The sequence below is a fragment of the Artemia sp. Qi Xiang Cuo genome, chromosome 16 (genome assembly GCF_049724085.1).
Source record: "Artemia sp. Qi Xiang Cuo chromosome 16, ASM4972408v1, whole genome shotgun sequence".
NCBI lineage: Eukaryota > Metazoa > Arthropoda > Branchiopoda > Anostraca > Artemiidae > Artemia > Artemia sp. Qi Xiang Cuo.
Genome location: NC_142809.1, coordinates 56220418 through 56236670, shown reverse-complemented (window position 1 = coordinate 56236670; position 16253 = coordinate 56220418). Strand labels below are relative to the sequence as shown.

The 16253-nt window shown below is 35.1% G+C and overlaps 1 protein-coding gene across 1 annotated transcript in view; it reads left to right on the top strand.

The window, feature by feature from the left end:
• Nucleotides 1-16253, top strand: part of LOC148943115 (chitinase-3-like protein 1) — a 170288-nt gene that overhangs the window by 96098 nt on the left and 57937 nt on the right. The window contains exon 4 of the mRNA XM_089102548.1: nucleotides 6889-7020. Within this exon, the coding sequence (XP_088958674.1) occupies nucleotides 6889-7020 (132 nt within the window). The remainder of the gene's footprint in view (nucleotides 1-6888; nucleotides 7021-16253) is intronic.

Here is a 16253-nt window from a genome sequence, read left to right as displayed (position 1 = left end):
GTGTAAGTTTTTGTGTGCATGTAAGTTTTCGTGTGCATGTGTTAGTTTTTTTGTGTGTGTGTGTGTGTGTGTGTGTGTGTAAGTTTTTGTGTGTGTGTAATATTTTGAGTTTGTGTTTTTTTTTTTTTGCGTGTGTGTAAGTTTTTGTGTGTGTGTAAGTTTTTGTGTGCTTGTTTGTTTTTGTGTGCATGTATGTTTTTGCGTGTGGGTGTAAGTTTTTGTGTGTGTGTGTCAGTTTTGTGTGTATAAGCTTTTGTGTGTGGGTGTAAGTGTTTGTGTGTGTTTGTTAGTTTGTGTGTGTTTGTGTGTGTGTGTGTAAGTTTTTGTGTTTGTGTGTGTAAGTTTGTGTGTGTGTGTGTGTGTGTATGTGTGTAAGTTTTTGTGTGTGTAAGTTTTGGCGTGTGTGTGTTAGTTTTCGTGCGTGTGTGTGTAAGTTTTGTGTGTGCATGTTTGTTTGTAAGTTTTTGTTTGTGTGTGTGTGTGTGTATTTTTTTTGTGTTCGTGTGTTAGTTTGTGTGTGTGTGTGTGTGTATGTGTGTGTGTGTTTGTTAGTTTTCGTGTGTGTGTTTGTGTTAGTTTTGTGTGTGTGTGTGTATTTTTTTGTGTGCATGTTAGTTTTTGTGTGGATTTTTGTTTTCTTTTTGTTTTTTTTGTTTTTGTGTGTGTGTGTGTGTATTTGTTTGTTGTTTCTTATTTTTGGGTGTGTGTGTGTGTGTGTATGTTTTTGTGTGTGTGTGTGTAGGTTTTTTTTTGTCTAATATATTGCGTTTGGATATACTTTTTTTGTGTTTTTGTGTTAGTTTTTGTGTGTGTGTGTGTGTAATTTTTTGTGTGTGTAAGTTTTGTGTGTGTGTGTGTGTGTGTAAGTTTGTGTGTGTGTGTGTGTGTGTGTGTGTGTGTAAGTTTTTGTGTGTGTAAGTTTTTGTGTGTGTGTGTGTAAGTTTTAATGTGTGTGTGTGTGTAAGTTTTTTTTGTGTGTGTGTGTCTGTTAGTTTTTGTGCATGTGTGTGTGAGTTTTTTTTTGTGTTCATGTGTAAGTTTTTGTGTATGTGTGTGTGTAAGTTTTTGTGTGTGTGTGTAAGTTTTTGTGTGCGTGTGTTAGTTTTCGTGTGTGTGTGTGTGTGTTTGTATTTTTTGTTTGTGTGTGTGTGTTTAAGTTTTTGTGTGCATGTAAGTTTTTGTGTGAATGTAAGTTTTCGTGTGCATATGTAGGTTTTTGTGTGTGTGTGTGTTTGTGTGTTTTTGTTTTTTTGTGTTTTTGTTTGTTTTTGTGTGTATGTGTGTAATTTGTTGCGTGTGTGTGTTTTTTTTAGTGTGTGTGTGTGTGTGTTAGTTTTTGTGTGCTTGTTTTAGTTTGTGTGTGTTTTTTTTGTTGCGTGTGTGTGTTAGTGTTAGTGCGTGTGTGTTTGTGTTTTTTTGTGTTCTTGTTTTTTATTTTGTGTGTGTGTGTTTGTGTGTGTGTGTATTAGTGTTTTTTATTGAATTTGATGGCGTTAGATATGATGATTTTGTGTGTGTGTGTGTGTGTGTGTATTTGTTTGTGTGATTTAAAGTTTTTGTGTGACTTTAAGTTTTAGATTGAATTTTTAATATTTTGTGTGTGTGTGTGTGTAAGTTCGTGTGTGTGTGTGTGTAATTTTTTGAGTGTGTGTGTAAGTTTTGGAGTGTGTGTGTAAGTATTTATGAGTGCGTGTGTGTTTAAGTTTTTGTGTGTGTGTTTTAGTTTTTGTGCTTTTGTTTAAGTTTTTGTGTGTGTGTTAGTTTTTTTGTGAATGTAAGTTTTTGTGTGCTTGTTAGTTTGTGCGTGTTTGTCTAAGTGTTTGTGTGTGTGTGTGTAAGTTTTTGTGTGTCTAAGATTTTGTGTGTGTATGTAAGTTTTTTGTGTGCATGTGTAAGTTTTTGTGTGTGTGTGTTTGTGTGTGTGTGTGTAAGTTTTTTTGTGTGTGTTAGTTTGTGTGTGTGTTTTAGTTTTTTGTGTGTGTGTGTTTAAGTTTTTGTATGTGTGTTTAAGTTTTTGTGTGAATGTAAGTTTTTGTTTGCATGTAAGTTTTTGCGTGTGGGTGTAAGTTTTTGTGTGTGCGTGTATGTTTTTGTTTGTCTAAGCTTTTGTGTGTGTGTGTTAGTTTTGTGTGTGTGTGTGTGTTTTTGTGTTTGTTTGTGTTTGTTTTTGATTATTTGTTTTTGTGTGTATTTTTTGTGTGTGTGTGTGTGTGTGTGTGTATGTTTGTGTGTGTGTGTGTGTTTTTATTTTTTTTTGTGATTTTAATTTTTTTTGTGTTTTTAAGTTTTTGTGTGTGTGTGTGTGTGTGTGTGTAATTTTTTGTGTGAATGTGAGTTTTCGTGTGCATGTGTTAGTTTGTGTGTGTGTGTGTGTTGTGTGTGTGTGTGTAAGTTTTTGTGTGTGATTATGTTTTTGTGTGTGTGTGTGTAAGTTTTTGTGTGTGTGTGTGTGTTAGTTTTTGTGCGTGTGTGTAAGTTTTTGTGTGCATGTAAGTTTTTGTGTGCATGTAAGTTTTTGAGTGTGGGTGTAAGTTTTTGTGTGTGAGTGTAATTTTTTGTGTGTCTAAGACTTTGTGTGTGTGTGTAAGTTTTTGTGGGTCTATGATTTTGTGTGTGGATGTAAGTTTTTCTTGTGTGTGTTTGTGTAAGTTTTTTTGGGGGTGTAAGTTTTTGTGTGACTGTAAGTTTTTGTGTGAATGTAATTGTTTGCGTGTGGGTGTTAGTTTTTGTGTGTGTGTGTGTAAGTTTTTGTGTGTGTAAGTTTTGGGTTGTGTGTGTAAGTTTGTGTGTGTGTGTGTGTGTGTGTAAGTGTGTGTGTGTGTGTGTGTGTGTGTGTGTGTGTGTATGTGTGTGTGTGTGTGTGTTTGTGTGTGTGTGTGTCTTTGTTTTTGTGTGTGTATTTGTTTGGGTGTTTGTTTTAGTTTTCGTGTGTGTGTGTGTGTGTGTATGTTTTTGTGCGTGTGTGTGTGAGTTTTTTTGTGTTCATGTGTTAGTTTTTGTGTATGTGTGTGTGTGTATGTTTGTGTGTGTGTGTGTAATTGTGGGCGTGTGTGTGTGAGTTGTCGTGTGTGTGTGTGTGTGTTTGTAAGTGTTGTGTGTGTGTGTGTGTGTGTGTAATGTTTTGTGTTGATTTAATTTTGTGTGTTTATGTTATATTTAGTTTTAATTTGTAAGTTTTTGTGTGTGTGTGTGTGTGTGTGTGTGTAAGTTTGTGTGTGTGTGTAAGTTTGGTGTGTGTGTGTGTGTGTGTGTGTGTGTGTGTGTGTGTGTGAGTTTTGGTGTGTGTGTGTAAGTTTTAGTGTGTGTGTGTGTAAGTTTTAGTTTGCATTTTTAAGTTTTTGTGTTTGAAATTGTTTGATTGTGTGTGTATGTTTTAGTGTGTGTGTGTGTTTGTGTAAGTTTTTTGTGTGTGTGTGTGTGTGTGTGTATGTTTTTGTGCGTGTGTGTGTGTGAGTTTTTTTGTTTTAATGTGTTAGTTTTTGTGTGTGTGTGTGTTAGTTTTTGTGTGTTTGTAAGTTTTTGCGTGTGTTTGTGAGTTTTAGTGTGTGTGTGTTTTTTATTTTTGTGTGTGTGTGTGTGTGTAAGTTTTTGTTTGCATGTAAGTTTTTGTGTGCATGTAAATTTTCGTGTGCATGTGTAAGTTTTTGTGTGTGTGTGTGTGTGTGTGTAAGTTTTTGTGTGTGTAATTTTTTGAGTTTGTTTGTTAGTTTTCTTGTGTTTGTGTGTGTGTGAAAGTTTTTGTGGGTGTGTGTGTGATTTTTTTTGTGTTCATGTGTAAGTTTGTGTGTGTGTGTGTGTGTGTGTGTAAGTTTTTGTGTGTGTGTAAGTTTTGGCGTGTGTGTGTGTAAGTTTTTGTGTGTGTAAGTTTTGTGTGCGTGTGTGTGTGTGTGTGTAAGTTTTTGTGTGCATGTAAGTTTTTGTGTGCATGTAAGTTTTCGTGTGTGTAAGTTTTGGCTTGTGTGTGCAAGTTTTCGTGTGTGTGTGTGTGTGTGTAAGTTTTGTTTATGTGTGTGTGTGTGTGTGTGTGTAATTTTGTGTGTGTGTGTGTGTGTGTGTGAGTTTTTTTGTGTTAATGTGTAATTGTTTGTGTGTGTGTGTGTGTGTGTGCGTAATTTTTGCGTGTGTGTAATTTTTGGCGTGTGTGTGTGAGTTTTCGTGTGTGTGTGTGTGTGTGTGTAAGTTTTGTGTGTGTTTGTGTGTGTGTGTGTAAGTTTTTGTGTGCATGTGTAAGTTTTTGTGTTTGTGTGTGTGTGTAAGTTTTTGTGTGTCTGTGTGTGTGTAAGTTTTGGCGTGTGTGTGTAAGTTTTCATGTGTGTGTAAGTTTTCGTGTGTGTGTGTGAGTTTTTGTGTGTGTGTGTAAGTTTTTGTGTGTGTGTAAGTTTTTGTGTGCATGTATGGTGACCGGGGGAGGACATTTGGGGCCCAGGGAGGGCGTTTGGGGATCCGGAGGCCCTTGAGGATTGAGTGGTCTTTTGGGAGCCCGGGGGACCTTTGTGGACCGGGGGGGGGGCCCTTGGGAGCCCGGTGGTCTTTTGGGGGCCCTGTGGGCCTTCGGAGGTCCGGGGGGGCAGTTGGGGGCCTGGGGGACATTTGGGGACCGGTGGAGGGCATTTGGGACCCCGTTGGTCCTTCGGGAGCTCGATGGGGCTTTGGGGGGGCCCGGGGATGGCCTTTAGGGCACAGGGAGGGCTTTTGGGGGTCTGGTGGACCTTTGGGGACCGGGGAGGGCCTTTGGGGCTCGAGTATGGCCTTTTTGGGGTCTGGGGGCCCTTTGGGACCCCGTTGGTCCTTTGGGAGCTCGAAGGGCCTTTGGGGGGCCCGGGGGTGGCCTTTGGAGGTCTGGGTGGGCCTTTGGGGGCGCCGGTGGCCCTTTGGGTGCTTGGGGGACGTTTGTGTACCGGGGGGTTCGTTGGGGGTTGGGGGGGGGTATGAGAAGCCTTTGGGGTTGGGGTAGAGGACCTCACAACACTGTTAAAATACAACTTGTGTATTATAACGACCACACTCAAAACCTCTCCCAAAATCGTTTCAAAAATCACCTTTTAAAATGTCTCTAGCTGTTTCGCCGAAATAGTTCCATAAAATAGCTAAAACAGTTTCGCCAAAATTATCCCTAAACGGAATTTCGGCATGTTCCTTTTGTTTGGCATCTCTGCGCCAATGCATTTCAAATTATTTGGAAACCTTTTCGCGCGCTAAGATCAAAACGTCTGCTCGGAAACGATTCTCTTGTTAGAAACAACAAATTAATTTCCCTTTCGTGAATCAATTCTCTTTAGAACAACAAATTAATTCCCCTTTCGTGTCAATCAATCAATCATGACATCATGTGTGATTTAACTGTTTCTCCTAGACAATTCTCTTTGGAAATGTAAAGTCATTAATTAACTTGACGTCATCTGTCAGACATTAATTAACTGTTTCCCGGGAACTCATAACATTTGGCTTGGAAACAACAATAACAAATACTGTTTCCCGGAAACTCGTAACATCTGGCTCGAATAACAACAAGAAGGAAGTGTCAAAGTTCCTGTTTTTCCATGGCAGCCGCAATTAGCAATGTAAGTACATTTTTATTTTCAATTGTGTCACAATAGTTTCTGATAATTGAATCGCATTGCATGCCCGTTATATACGAAATATCTGGGTCAAATTGCTATGTAAACAAAGCCCTCTGATTGGCTGAGAAGGGGGATCTAACTGTTTCCCGGGAACTCGTAACATTTGGCTCGGAAACAATAACAAATACTATTTCCGGATCACACACCTCTTCAAGACATGAATTACAACCTTTAATTTGTACAGCATATCCTCTATGTAATTTGCAAGGATTACATAATTTACACTTTTCATTATAGTCATCAATAATTGTACAATTCTCGCATTGATTCCAACTGCAAAGAGTGTAAATGCATAATGGGCATATATAGAACATTTTGGTTTCCGATGTTAACTCTCTCACAGCTAAAACGAAACTGATGCTCCTGGTTTAATAAATTCAAAGTGCAGGAAAGGGGAGAGGAGTAACTCTGTGAAGTTGCCTCTTTCGAAGGAGGAGCCATCTACATTGGCAATGAAAGTAAATCCACAATATCATTCTGACGTGTCGTGATCAAGATATCAATAAATTGAGTATAAGCATTTGAATCGCATTTTAAAAGTTGAAGAGATAAGTCGAGAAAATCATCATCCAAAATCAAATGTTTTTATATAAACACTGATCTAATTCTCTCTTTCTCAAATTTATTCATTTTTCAATCCTTTCACTCTGACTGCCAACTCTAGACTGAAAAGAAAGTTGGCTCGGAAACAACAACATTGACCTTGACATTCGCTGAGAGCGTGTCCAAAACAACAACAACAATATTGACCCCATTAACTACGTGGTCTCCATATGACTCTGTTCAAAACAACAACAACATTGACATTGACATTTTGCCTCGGAAACAATAACAACATTGACATTCGTTAAGAGCGTGCCAAAAACGCACCTGGAGAAAAGAGGTCATGGAGAAAGAGGTCATTGACCCTGTCCTCATTAAACTATGTAAAAAAGTTGTAGGTGGCAGCAGGGGTGAGGGATCGGACTCAATAAGGCATCTCTACTCCTATATACATCGGGATTTTATTAGTTTTTTTCTTTTGCTCGCATCTATTTCATATGATTTGTCTAATGCTCCTTTTTTAGCAACCTGGATCTCCCCCCTTCGAAATAAAATTCCAGCATGCCGGCCTACTTATTATACCCTCTACAAACAATATACTTTCGTCCTAATTGTACCTTATAAATCTTTTGTTTACGTTTTTGGTTTAATATCGCTGGTTTAATGCAACTAATTTTACCTTTACATTTAGATTGAAAGGAATACATTTAAAATTCAATTTTAGATGGCATCCCAACCAGAAAGGAGACGTGGTTTTGTTGATAGTGTAGTGCCTTTCTTGCAAAGATATGGTTTTGATGGCTTCGACATGGATTGGGAGTATCCAACACAAAGAGGGGGTGTTGCAGAGGACAGGGTGAGTGAAGCTTCTTTTACCTGTAAATAGCTAAGAATTGGAGTAGGCCTATATTTCAACTTACTTTCAGTTAAAAAAAATAAAAAATAAAAATAAATAAAGTTGTAAAGCTCTAGATAAAATTAAAGCCGATAACAATATTTTAAATGGTTCATAATTTTAAGAGTTAGGAAAATGATAATTTTAAATGATAATTAATTGATAATTTTAATTAATTAAATGATAATTTTTGATAATATGAAAGAGTATAATTTTAAGAGAATGGTTGAGGTGGCTAGGGTACGTTGTGCGGATGAAGGATGACAGATTGCCGAAGATTGTTCTTTTCGGCCAACCGTCTAGGGTTAAACGGAAAGCAGGTCGTCCGCGTGTCGTCCGCGTCTGGGGTGGGAGGACGTCATAAAGAAAGATTTAAAGGAAATGGGAACTTCGTGGGCAGGTGTAAAAAGGGAGGCTTTGAATAGATTGGGGTGGAGGAGGAGCGTGCGTTGCTGTGTTGCCCTCAGGCGGCTTGGTGCTGCGGTGAGTTGTTAGTAGTAGTAGTATAATTTTAAGAATGACTAAAATGATGTTATTCTACTACTGCTAACAACTTACCGAAGAATCTCCCACCCCAGACGAGGATGACCTGCTTTCCACTTAGCCCTAGACGGTTGGCCAAAAAGAATAATCTTTGGCAATCTGTCATCCTTCATCCGCACAACGTGCCATAGCCACCTCAACCTTTCTTGTATTATAGCCTTGGAGAGCGGTATTGAACCACCTTTTTCATACAGCCTATTGTTTGAAATACGGTCAGTCAGCTAGGTACCCAGAGTAATCCTTAAGCAATTTCTCTGGAAAACATCTAGCAAATCTTCATCCGCTTTTCGAGGCGCCCATGCTTCAGAGCCATATTTGACTACTGTCATCACAGTAGCTTCTAACATTCTAATCTTGGTTTGCAGACTTATCTTACTACTATTCCAAACTTTTTTTAACTGTGAAAAACCACCCTAAGCCCTGGCTATTCTACCTTCACTGCTCCCACCATTTTTACTAATAATGCTACCAAGGTAAGTGAAGCTGCCCACCTGAATGCTAAACTTGAGTTTAAAAACTGGTGTTGATTAGTATAGCCTCAATACCGTTTAAGAGAACACTGAATCGAACAGTTTATAGTGACAAACTGCAAACAAAGAGGGACTCATAGCACTAGAAACAAGAACTTAAAATGCACTAGAAACACTAGAAACAAGGAATGTATAAAATGATGTCATTTTCACTCGTGATATTCACTCCATCTTAGGGCAGAACTAATGTAGATAGTCATAGAACTAAGGTATGATCTAGATTTTTGGGTTAATTCATGACCACTGTATATAAATTATAGGCAGTATGATCATTTCCTATCTCACCCATTATAAAAACCCGGACCGAGGTGCGAGTGCTCCAAAGAACGTAGAAACATAAGCGACAATAGATCTTTTCACGGGTAGACAAGTCAGATTTCTCTTGAACGCGAAACTGGGCTTCAACGTTGGAACACTAAATTTTGAGAAATCCTCAAAATCCCCTTTTTAGAAATCCTACATAATCCAATAAGTAGGATTAAAGACAAGTTTATCGGATCAAATAGGTTGATCCGATAAACTTGCGTTAGGAGCAAGTTTAATTGACGCAATCTTGCGTTAATTAGGTAAATTACACTGCTTTAGACTACGTTAAGGGGGAGGGACCCCCCTCGCCCCCTGGATCCGCCACTGTGGGGAAGGGGACAGAACAAAGGGTTTTGGCTGATCTTCAATTTGAGATTCAATTGTTTTAAAGTCTTCCATTAAAAGCGATTAGCATACAAAAATACAGATATATTAAAAAACAAAAGTTAAAAATCAGCCAAAACCTTATGCAGTCTTGATGAAAATTATACATTGTAAATCAATAAGTATGAGATTTCTATAGCCACTATATACAAACAAGAGATTATTCACTAGAAGGGCAGTCACTTTTTCGCAGAGGGCAAAAGAAGGGCAAGTCTGTTTTTTCTAGAGTAATCTATCAAACTAGTAGTCGTATATTATCAAAATTTTTCAACTAAAAATTACGCTAAAGTTTTTTTTAGTAGTTTCAAAAGAGCTATTTATTCTCATTAAACGGCCTTTGTAATTAACGAGTTATTATTAAAGAATTGAAACAAATTTCGAACTTAAGCGTAAAGAGTGAGATATCGACAATGGGAGTAGAAAGGCCTCATGAGGTCCCACGCAACACCCCTACTGCCACCTACAACTTTTTTACATAATTTATGCATGTTTTTATGGTTTTTGTCAGTGAGAATGAAAAACAGGAATTTTCTCACTTTTGTGGATGTTTCTTGGACGGTTATGTGTGTTGGTCAATTTATTTGAGGTTTTTCATGGATGTCAATATCAATTTAGGTCTGTTTTATGGTTTTTGTCAGTGAGAATGAAAAAACAGGATTTATTCTCACTTTGATGGATGTTTTCTGGATTATTGAGTCTAAACGGGGTCAGGGCCAATGAAACATCTTTCAAGATCTTGTTTTGTTGTTGTTGTAAGTGCAAGCTCGGAGCGAATGTTAAGATCCAGGAATAGGAAACAGGATTACGTGTTTTCCTCTCGTGAATCAATAATTCCCCTTAGAAACAACAAATTAATTCCCCTTTCTTGACAAATCAATCAACCATGACATCATCTGTCAGACATTAAAAAACTTCGCCACGGAAACAATTTTACTGGTCGAACTCCAAAGATATTAATAAACTTCGCCCTGGAAACAATTCTCCAAGAAACTCCGGCGAATGTTTTGATCTTAGAGATGAAGAGATTAACGCGGGAAAAGGGTTTCTTAGTAATTTGAAATGTGACAGCGCAGGGATGCCAAAAACAAAAGGAACACGCTGAAATTATGTTTAGGGGTTATTTGAGCGAAACCGTTTTAGACATTTTAGGGAATTATTTCGGCGAAACAGTTAGAGACATTTTAAAAGATGAATTTAGAAGATGTTTTAGAAGAGGTTTTGAGTGTGGTCGTTATAATACACAAGTTCCATTTGAAGAGTGTCGTGAGGTCCCCTACCGCAACCCCGAAGGACGCCCCCGGCCTCCAAAGGTTCCCCCGGGCTCCCAAAGGGTCCCCCAAGCTCCCAAAGGGTCCCCTGGGCCCCCAAAGGGCCCTCTGGCCCTCCAAAGGACTACCCGGCCCCCAAAGGGCCCCCGAACCCCCAAAGGTCCTCCCGGGTCCCCAAAGAGCCCCATACCTCTTTTGTTAATACTTTTTTGTGCATTTGCGACACAGATAAGTCCCCATATTTCCAAAGACTTTATTAAATTTTTTCAGAACAAGTTTTTTCTTAATGTCCTTCCTAAACCAATTTTACAAGTTGAAGTACTCATCTTTTCCCCCACAACTTTACTATAAGGCTTTTCGAATACCCCAACATCAAGCAATACTTTTCAAAAGGCTTTATAATATCCTTAGGGTAATTTTCTTCCTAAACCCATTTTACAAGTTAAAGTACCCATCCTTTTCACCCACAACTTTACTTTACGACTTTTTGGATACCTCAACACCAGGAAATACTCTTCAAAAGACATTTCAGAACAAGTTCCTTTCTTAATGTCCCTTCTAAACCCATTTTCCAACTTGAAGTAGCCATCCTTTTCACCCACAACTTTACTTTACAGCTTTTTGGATACCACAGCACCAAGAAATACTTTTCAAAAGACATTTCAGAGCAAGTTCCTTTCTTTATGTCCCTCCTAAAACCATTTTACAAGTTGAAGCATCCATCCATTTCACCCACATCTTTATTTAACAGCTTTTTGGATACCTCAACACCAAGAAATACTTTTAAAAAGACATTTCAGAACAAGTTCCTTTCTTAATGTCCCTTCTAAACCCATTTTCCAACTTGAAGTAGCCATCCTTTTCACCCACAACTTTACTTTACAGCTTTTTGAATGCCACAACACCAAGTAATACTTTTCAAAAGGCATTTCAGAGCAAGTTCCTTTCTTAATGTCCCTCCTAAAACCATTTTACAAGTTGAAGCATCCATCCTTTTCACCCACAACTATACTTTACAGCTTTTTGGATACCACAACACCAAGAAATACCTTTCAAAAGACATTTCAGAGCAAGTTCCTTTCTTAATGTCCCTTCTAAACCCATTTTCCAACTTGAAGTAGCCATCCTTTTCACCCACAACTTAACTTTACAGCTTTTTGAATGCCCAACACCAAGTAATACCTTTCAAAAGGCATTTCAGATCAATTTCATTTCTTTATGTCCCTCCTAAACCCATTTTACAACTTGAAGTACCAATCCTTTTCACCTAAAACTTTACTTTACAGCTTTTTGGATACATCAACAACAAGCAATACTTTTCAAAAGGCATTTCAGAGCAAGTTCCTTTCTTTATGTTCTTCCTAAACCCATTTTCCAAGTTGAAGCATTCATTATTTTCACACACAACTATACTTTACAGCTTTTTGATTGCACAACACCAAGCAATACTTTTCAAAAGACATTTCAGAACAAGTTCTTTTCGTAATGTCCTTCCTAAACCCATTTTCACAAGTTGAAGTACCCATCCTTTTTCACCCACAACTTTAGTTTACAGCTTTTTGAATGCTCCAACACCAAGCAATACTTTTCAAAGGCATTTCAGAACCAGTTATTTTCTCAATGTCATTCATAAACCCATTTTACAAGTTGAAGTACCCATCCTTTTCACCCACAACTTTACTTTACGACTTTTTGGATATCTCAACACCAAGCAATACTTTTCAAAGGGCATTTCAGAACAAGTTCTTTTCATAATGCCCTTCCTAAACCCATTTTACAAGTTGAAATACCTATCATTTTCACACACAACTTTACAAAAGGCTTTTCTTATATTATTTTCAGAACAAGTTCTGTACGTAATGTCCCTCCTAAGCCAATTTTACAACTTGAAGTACTCATCCTTTTAACACAACTTTACTTTATGGCTTTTTGAATTTCCCATCACCAAGCAATACTTTCAAAAGGCTTTTTTATTAAATGTTTACTGAACACACACAAATTTCTCTTAGAAATAATATTTTTAATTAACACTTTTTCTGTTAGAACAAACAAGTTTTCTGTCAAAAATACCAAATTTTTTCGTTGAGGTAACATTTTTTGATTGTGATAACAAATTGTCGGTAACAAGCAGTAAGTTTTTGTTATCAACAACATACACTCTCATCAAAGTAAAAAAATCTTACCTTATTATTAGCATACTTTTACTGAACACACACAAAGTTCTCTTAGAAATAATATTTTTCATCAGTGATAACACTTTTTCTGTTCGAACTAGCAAGTTTTTTATCAAAGATACCAAATTTTTTCGTAGAAGCAACATTTTTGATTGTGATACCAACTTTTCTGTCAGAAGTAGCAAGTTATGCTTAACACTAACAAACATTCTCATCAAAGTAATGATTTTTTACCTTAAGACTAACATACTTTTACTGAACACACAAACATTTGTCTTAGAAATAATATTGTTCATCAGTTATAACACTTTTTCTGTTTGAACTAGCTAGTTTTCTGTCATAGATATCAAATTTTTTCGTAGAAGTAGCATTTTTAGATTGTTATAACAACTTTTCTGTCAGAAGTAGTAAGTTTTGCTTAACACTAACAAACATTCTCATCAAAGTAACGATATTTTAGCTTAATACTAACAAACTTTTACTGAACACACAAATTTCTCTTAGAAATAATATTTTTCATCAGTGATAACCCTTTTTCTGTTCGAACTAGCAAGTTTTCTGTCAAAGATACCAAATTGTTTCGTAGAAGTAACATCTTTTGATTGTGATAACAAATTTTATGTCAGAAGTATCAAGTTTTGCTTAACACTAACAAACATTCTCATCAAAGTAACGATATTTTACCTTAATACTAACATACTTTTACTGAACACACACAAAGTTCTCTTAGAAATAATATTTTTCGTCAAAGATAACACTTTTTCTGTTCGAACTAGCAAGTTTTCTGTCAAAGATACCAAATTTTTTCGTAGAAGTAACATTTTTTTATTGTGATAACAACTTTTCTGTCAGAAGTATCAAGTTTTGCTTAACACTAACAAATATTCTCATCAAAGTAACGATATTTTACTTTAATAAAAACATACTTTAACTGAACAAACACAAGGTTCTCTTAGAAATAATATTTTTCATCAGTGATAACACTTTTTCTGTTCGAACTAGCAAGTTTTCTATCAAAGATACCAAATTTTTTCGTAGAAGTAACATTTTTTGATTGTGATAACAACTTTTCTTTCAGAAGTAGCAAGTTCTTCTTAACACTAACAAACCTTCTCATCAAAGTAACGACATTTTACCTTAATACTAACAAACTTTTACTGAACACACAAATTTCTCTTAGAAATAATATTTTTCGTCAGTGATAACACTTTTTCTGTTCGAACCAGTAAGTTTTTTGTCAAAGATGTCAAATTGTTTGGTAGAAGTAACATTTTTGGGTTGTGATAACAAATTTTCCGTCAGAAGTAACAAGTTTTGCTTAACACTAACAAACCGTCTTATCAAAGTAATGATATTTTACCTTAATAATAACATACTTTTACTGAACACATACAAATTTCTCTTAGAAATAATATTGTTTATCAGTGATAACAGTTTTTCTGTTCAAACTAGAAATTTTTCTTTCAAATATCCCAAATTTTTTCGTAGAAGTAAAATTTTTTGATTGTCATAACAGCTTTTATTTCAGTAGTAGCAAGTTGTTATTAACACTAACATACATTCTCAACAAAGTAAAGATATTTTAATATAATAATAACATACTATTAATGAACACACACAAAATTCTCTTAGAAATAATATTTTTCGTCAATGATAACACTTTTTCTGTTCGAACTAGCAAATTTTCTGTCAAAGATACCAAATTTTTTCGTAGAAGTAACATTTTTTTGATTGTGATAACAACTTTTCGGTCAGAAGTAGCAAGTTTTGCTTAACACTAACAAACATTCTCATAAAAGTAACGATATTTTACGTTAATACTAACATACTTTTACTGAACACACACAAATTTCTCTTAGAAATAATATTTTTCGTCAGTGATAACACTTTTTCTGTTCGAACTAGTTAATTTTCTGTCAAAGATACCAAATTTTTTCGTAGAAGTAACATTTTGTGATTGTGATAACAACTTTTCTGTCAGAGGTAACAAGTTTTGCTTAATACTAACAAACATTCTCATCAAAGTAATGATTTTCTACCATAATACTAACAAACGTTTACTGAACACACACAAATTTCTCGTAGAAATAATATTTTTCATCAATGATGACACTTTTTCTGTTCGAACTAGCAAGTTTTCTGTCAAAGATACCAAATTATTTCGTAGAAGTAACATTTTTTGATTGTGATAACAACTTTTCTGTCAGAAGTAGCAAGTTTTGCTTAACACTAACAAACCTTCTCATCAAAGTAACGATATTTTACTTTAATACTCACATACTTTTACTGAACACACAAAAATTTATCTTAGAAATAATATTTTTCATCAATGATAACACTTTTTCTGTTCGAACTAGCAAATTTTCTACCAGAGATACCAAATTTTTTCTAAGAAGTAACATTTTTTATTGTGATTACAACTTTTCTGTCAGAAGTAGCAAGTTTTGCTTAACACTAACAAACATTCTCATCAAAGTAATGTTATTTTACCTTAATACTAACATACTTTTACTGAACACACAAAAATTTCTCTTAGAAATAATATTTTTCGTCAGTGATAACACTTTTTCTGTTCGAACTAGCAAATTTTCTGTCAAAGATACCAATTTTTTCGTAGAAGTAAAATTTTTTTATTGCGATAACAATGTTTCTGTCAGAAATAGCAAGTTTTCCATAACACTAAGAAAACTTCACATAAAATTTATTATTTTTTTACCATAATACTAAAATAATTTTACTGAACACACACGAATTTATGTTCGAATTAATATTTTTCTTCAATGATAAATATTTTCATTTCGAACTAGCAAATTTTCTACAAAAGATACCAAATTTTTTCGTAGAAGTAATTTTTTGATTGTGATAACAACTTTTCTGTCAGAAGTAGCAAGTTTTGCTTAACACTAACAAACATTCTCATCAAAGTAATGATATTTTACCTTAATACTAACATACTTTTACTGAACATACACAAATTTCTCATAGAAATAAAATTTTTCATTAGTGATAACACTTTTTCTGTTCGAACTAGCAAATTTTCTGTCAAAGATACCAAATTTTTTCTTAGAAGTAACATTTTTTGATTGTGATAACAACTTTTGTCTCAGAAATAGCAAGTTTTGCTTAACACCAAAGAACATTCTCATCAAAGTAATGATTTTTTTACCTTAATACTAACATACTTTTACTGAACACACACAAATTTCTCTTAGAAATAATATTTTTCATCCTTGATAACACTTTTCTGTTCGAACTAGCAAATTTTCTACCAAAGATACAAAATTTTTTCTTAGAAGTAACATTTCTTTATTGTGATAACAACTTTTCTGTCAGAAGTAGCAAGTTTTGCTTAACACTAAGGAACATTCTCATCAAAGTAATGATATTTTACCTTAATACTAACATACTTTTACTGAACACACACAAATTTCTTTTAGAAATAATATTTTTCATTAGTGATAACACTTTTTCTGTTTGAACTAGCAAGTTTTCTACCAAAGATACCTAATTTTTTCTTAGAAGTAACATTTTTTGATTTTGATAACAACTTTTCTGTCAGAAGGAGCAAGTTTTGCTTAACACTAACAAACCTTCTCATCAAAGTAATGTTATTTTACCTTAATACTAAAATACTTTTACTTAACAAACACAAATTTCTCATAGAAATAATATTTTTCATCAGTGATAACACTTTTTCTGTTCGAACTAGCAAGTTTTCTACCAAAGATACCAATTTTTTTTCGTAAAAGTAACATTTTTTTATTATGATAACAACTTTTCTGTCAGAAGTAGCAAGTTTTGCTTAACACTAGGAAACATTCTCATCTAAGTAACAAATTTTTACCATAAAACCAACATACATTTACGGAACACACACAAATTTCTCTTAGAAATGATATTTTTCGTTTCTATGTCTGAATATATTTGTTTACATGTCTGAGCTGGTTTTTGATTAGGTTAGTTTAGCCAAGTTAGGTTAGGTTAGCTAA